Source organism: Myripristis murdjan, chromosome 12 (genome assembly GCF_902150065.1).
Source record: "Myripristis murdjan chromosome 12, fMyrMur1.1, whole genome shotgun sequence".
Taxonomy (NCBI): Eukaryota; Metazoa; Chordata; class Actinopteri; order Holocentriformes; family Holocentridae; genus Myripristis; species Myripristis murdjan.
Genome location: NC_043991.1, coordinates 15,182,370 through 15,188,369, shown reverse-complemented (window position 1 = coordinate 15,188,369; position 6,000 = coordinate 15,182,370). Strand labels below are relative to the sequence as shown.

Below are 6,000 nucleotides of genomic sequence, written 5' to 3'. Positions count from 1 at the left end.
TCTCGGTGTAGTGACATATTTGGTGCAGTTTTACACCTTGATCATGGCATTTGCACTGACTGGTACGATTATAGGCCCCCACTGTCAGTACCTTTGCTTGTCTGTTGGACAGATATTTACCCCTCTTTGTTAAGTTACGATAGATCAGATTCCTTTCTGAAGCTGTTGCTATTTGGTTCATTTACTGTCACCTCGATGGTGTAATGCACAGCTGAACATTTAAACATCAGCCAGCAGCCAAATGTTGGTACATTGTGTAACAGGTGGCTAAGTTATTACATGTTCATTTGGCACATCACCGGTTTCTTTCTATTGTGTAAAAGTAAGTTAAAATACTTGTTGTACTCGTTGCCGGCCAGCTACTATGGCCGGCGGATTTTTGATTGATCCACAGTGATCATGCGGTGAGGTTAAAGTTTACAGCTTTCCAGTTCTAGTGTAAACACGTTTAACTGGGGAGAAACTCCACTAACGGTGCTATGTCTTTTAAGGTTCATTTATGTCTCTATATTTGCACAGTAAACAGATCCTTGCAGTGCTATGTGTGATAGTTGTTAGTATATATATCTCAGTGGTGATCAGTGAATACTCTATGTTCTGCCACATTGAATGATTTGGCTAGTTTTCTTGTATACAATGCATAATGGGTGTGGGTTCTGGCGACAAGGCTTTTGGTTAATTATTTACTTAACTAATTTGAAGAGTTGATGAAAAAGCTCTTTGCATTCCTGCTTAATTTCTACCGTGATAACAGTGTGGATACAGCAACTATCTCAAGGTTATTGGTCAGTTGACAGTAATAATGTAATTATTGCTTTTAAAACAATAAAATGTTTCTTGCCAGGTTCCGGAATGTCTGTATCTCTTATTGAAAGGTGCTATTTGTTATTAAGCATTGCAAGCTAATGTGGATTTGATCTGTGGTCTGGTTTTCCTTTGTAAACAACCATTGCAGTCTAACAGCTGCAAAAAGTCTTGATGTCCTTATTTGCCATCTGCCTCTGTTGATTTTTCTGTTTACTTTAGTTCACTCACGGGGCCAACCTGGCTATAGTTTTAATTAGTTAAGCAGTTGGCAAGCTTATGTTGTATTAATCTCACTGAACAGCGATGGAGTTACCTCTAAACAGATTGCACGCTGACCTGCTAACCAAGCATTTTGTGAGATTATGCAGATCACCATCCCAAAAAAACTCACCTGTGCAGTCATACCAAGCCCTGTATATGTGTTTTGTGACAGTATATATCTTCTGTGATGGGTATATATCCTACATAGCTATGGGCATAACACATGTATATCCTTGTTTGTCAGGTTTACCCAGAAATGTAAACAATTAGCACAAGTTTTAACATGTTAATACAGAAACATATTAACAAAAGTTATTCTCTTTCAGTGGACAAACTACATCCATGGCTGGCAGGATCGTTGGGTGGTACTGAAAAACAACACACTGAGCTACTACAAGTCTCAGGATGAGAGAGAGTATGGCTGCCGGGGGTCACTCTGCCTTAGCAAGGCTGTTATCACTGTGAGTAATGTTTTGCTGTACTCTTGTTTCCCCATCATAACAAAGCGGAAGAGTGACATTCAAAACTGATGTTTGGTACAATGAATTTGTTTTTTAAGTTAGCATATGTGCTTTTCTTGGAAATGAAAAGTGAATGGAGCAAGCTGATCAAGTTCATAGCACATATGGAGAAGTCTGTTTCTCCTAATTTGGGCACTCCTTTAAGTCACCTTACTATCTTGCTCTCTCTCTCCCACCCACACATACACACACAAAGAGATAACACAAAATAGGATATCAGGCTGTTTAACTTGAATTTGAAACTTGACCCATAGCCTTGTAATTTTTGGAAGTTTGCAACATGAAATACAAGTTGTGATTCATATGCCAGGCACACATCATGTGTCCTCTCCAATTCCAGAAGGAAGTACCCACCTCTTTTCATGATCCACATGTTAGCTCTGACTCAGCGCAGACTGATCTAATCAGATGAGAAACTTTACCCTAGTGTTTCTCAATCTCATTCTTCAACTGCAGGTGGTAGCTTATTTTTTTCACAAAGAAAGCTTTCCTGATTATGTCCCAAGTATGCTTGAGGGTGGCTGGCTTGTCAGGTGACTGTTCTAGTTTCAAAACAACATGCAGTCATTGCACTAAAGCATGCTATGTGCTAACTTGAAACCTCTATCATAAGACTCATAATGCTGTGTCACTGTTGAGCTTATACCAAGACATGCTGTTAACAGTTGGTAGCTCCAGATTATGATAATTTATCTACAAGATTGGTGTTTGTATGAATTTACCTACCAGAATGATATACAGTTATTATTTTGTGTGATATATTTCACTTAGAATAGCTGTCATGAAGACCCACTTTTATCACATTAGTCATTATGGAGACTAGAGTGGGGTATTAATAATTTATTTCTGATTTTTTTTTTCCACATCAACACAATTTCCCATCAATATAAACAGGCTAAACCTGATATGAAAATGCCATAGTGCAATTATTCAGGCCAAAATCATTTCAATATATCACAGATGTATGCTTCCTTTTTTGGCTGCTAACGCTGGTACTATTAAGGTCAAAAGTTCTCTTGCACCAGATAAGATTTGAAGCAGACATACTGTATAAACAGACCGTATAAAAAGAGTGTTGTTGGAGCAGTTCTACAGTAATCGCAGGCTGTAATGAAACATGTATTATGCCTACATTAAAACATTCACCAGTTTGAGAAATAACTGACAAATGAGTTTGGACATTTATTGCGGGGCTATTAGAGAAGTGGAGATGCATTCTAGTAGGTAATCTGCATCAAGTTGATGATGCTCAAGGAACTCTTGCTGGTGCACTGAGTTGTAATAAGAAGTATGAGGAGCAGCCTCTCACACGTGTGTGACTGGATTAATTTTTAAGTCGTCACAGCACTTTTGTAATAGTAAACTGCGACGATGGGCTTATATTGTCGGGTTGTACAGCCTTGTGTACAGTGTTACCTCAGTAATTATTAAGATGAAAACATTAGGGAAGCAAAGGTAAATGCTGCAATATTTTTGTGGAAAAAAACAATGGTTTGACAAGTGTAATGCCAGCAATAGTCCAGCTGATCGTCGCAGAAATGGGTAAATAAACTTATGTTATTGCTTCCTATTGGCTGGCACTTTATTTTGGCATTTCTCCAGACCAGGAAATCATCCCTCTGTATATTCCCTATCTGCATCTTCTGGAAAGTACTTCTGAACTCTGGATTTTAAGTTCATTGATGGTGGGGGAATTATTACTGTTCTCTAGGACTCAGAGGACTGACATAGATGACGATGCTGATTATGGTTGGCAGCCTGATTAACCACGGCTTTAGCCATGACTGTGCTTCTGTATTTACCACAAGTACTTTCTCCATGATGCTGTTGACTCTCCAGTGAGTAACAGAGGATTAGAGAGCTCCCCCTTTTGGGGAAAATAAAATATCAATGATGACAAATGAGAGAGACCTTGGTCTGTGCTGTGTGTTTGCATTTGTTATTCAGCCTCACAGCAAGTTTGTGGTTATTGCAGTGGGTCACATTAACAAGAATTAAGGGCAGTGTCATAGCCGTGTTATTATTTATAGTACATAGTAATATTGGTTATTGTTTCAGCTGTAAAACAGGCTATATTAGAGATGTGGAAAAGATCACGATGTGATAACAGTAGCATAATATTGAAGAATTCCCTGAGACTCCTACCCTTATCAGGCTCAGCTCTTTCAGTCTTTGGGTCTATCTCGAAGACTGAAAGAGCTGTCACACTTTGGCAAGCACAGGGAAAACAAATCCATAAATGTCTAGTAGTGTTTCATTCTGGATATTCTTTGTCACACTTTCACACTGTTCCACCTCTCTTAGCAGGAAACCAGGTCAGTCATTGACTGAAGCTCTGTCTCTGTCTGTCTGTCTCCACACAGTAACAAGGGGAATGAATGAATTACTGTTCCCAGGCAGCATAAAGCGGGCTCTGCTATTTACTCTGTACACCTTTATCCAATCCCAGCCTATGTAAATATTAACCTCCGTGTTGTGCACTGCTGTCGTCATTTCTCATTCCAATGGAAATATGCCTCAGAAGTGTGGTTTGTAAATACCAAGGAGGTATGGCTGCTGATAGTCTAGCTCAGTCAATTATTGCCCTCCTTGAACAGTTATTGAACAGATGTTCTTTTCCCCCCTCTGTGATTTTCTGTCTTCAAAACAAAATCCTCCCCCATTGTTGCCCTCAGTGTCACACATACACATACCCCACCCCCACCCCCACCCCCAACACACACACACACACACACACACACACACAATGATAACCACAAATAATATTTGCAGTATGCTAGGCAACTGAGACACAGTTTGTGTTTCTTTCTTTCTTTCTTTCTTTCTTTCTTTCTTTCTTTCTTTCTTTCTTTCTTTCTTTCTTTTTTTGAGAATTATTCAGAGGGCAAAAAAAGAAAAGACCTAACTGGCAGCTTGAAGTCTCTCAGCCATTGTGATCACAGTGTGTGTGGCTGAATCATTCAACTGAGCTGTTTTTAACTGAATTATACCTCTTTGCTCTTTAAGACCTTGACATAGAGCTACTTTTTATGTACAAGTATGTTTCAATCTTTGAAGGTTCCTATGTGGCATTTCCCTTTTATCAAGGGAGTACCTCAGCAACAGCTCTCCAACTGATAGTATCTGAGAAAGCCCAACTCTCAGCAAAAAAAAAAAAAACAATTGTCAGGCTTTTCTTTTACTTCCCTGAAAGTTATGATTCGGCAAGCATAAGCTGATTGTAGAACAACCTTGGTGCAAGCCCACTTGACATTCAGTTATGACGCAGAAAAGCAGAAGATGAAACTGAAGTGCCCAAAGACAAAAAGCAGGAGGGGCGGTGAGTCTGTGCAAGCTTAGAGCATAACAATGGAATTTATACCAGTTATGTCTTGCCTTGCTGTAGTATAACTTGCCAAATGTAATTCTATTATTATGTGGTAATGATCAAGGCAAATATTGCAGCAAGCTGGGCTCAAGGCTGTTGATGCCATAGAAGATTAAAAATACTCAAGCGCAATACTAGCTTGTCTTCATCCTGCTTGTGTGTCTCAGGAATATAAAAGTGGTGCATGCTTATGTCTGTACGTACTTGTCAGGTCAGAGGCTGGTCTGTGGCCCAAGTCATGAGATCTGCATTGTGTCAAGTTTTGTAAGGGCAAGGGAAACATGAAGGCAAAATAGAAGAAAAGACAGATCCTGATGAAATCTTCAATCCACAAACAAATGGTAAAGGTTGCACACAAAGTTCCTCTCAAAACCCTCAAACACTCAAACCAAACATATTAACATAATATACAGTGTTTGAGATGTCCAACAGATGACTGTTCTGCAGCCTGGCACTTTCCTGTTGTTGCTTGCACCCATACATACATTAAATTAGGCTTGGATTACATTGAAATTTTCTCATTAATGATATACCTTTAATGAGAATAATTATGTCTTTGCATGTCAGTATTAATTGATATCTCCAGGATCAGTTAAAAAGATGCACAGACTAATGAGGTGAAGCCTGTGAGCTAGTTAAATAGTGTCATGCTGCTGATCAGCTGTGACTGCTAGCTTGCCTTTAGGCCATGTCAGATGAAATTCAGCTTTCTGTAATGCGGAGGGACTTCTACTCATGACTAGCATTATATTATAGGAATTCAAGGAATGGTTTTTGATGAAAACTATTTGTTTTTGAATGTGCAGGATAAAAACATCAGCATGCATAGTTAGATAGATTTCATGGTGGTCAATTAAGAGTTTTTTGGCTCAGCATTGAAAACTGCAAGACTGAACATACAAGCACATTCTGTGGTTTTAAGAGCTCCATCAGATACTTCTGACACTGAAGACCTTCCTCTTCCTACAAAACTTCTTTCCATAGAAATAGCATCCAAACTGTGTTACATATGCTGGCAACTGCAGTTCCTACTGTCTCGACTGA

At 39.1% G+C, this 6,000-nt stretch overlaps 1 protein-coding gene across 7 annotated transcripts in view; it reads left to right on the top strand.

The window, feature by feature from the left end:
• The window catches only part of LOC115369124 (collagen type IV alpha-3-binding protein), a 32,712-nt gene that overhangs the window by 833 nt on the left and 25,879 nt on the right, over nucleotides 1–6,000 (top strand). For all 7 annotated transcript variants that reach the window (XM_030065685.1, XM_030065689.1, XM_030065690.1 and 4 more), the window contains one exon: nucleotides 1,395–1,529. In XM_030065685.1, the coding sequence (XP_029921545.1) occupies nucleotides 1,395–1,529 (135 nt within the window). The remainder of the gene's footprint in view (nucleotides 1–1,394; nucleotides 1,530–6,000) is intronic.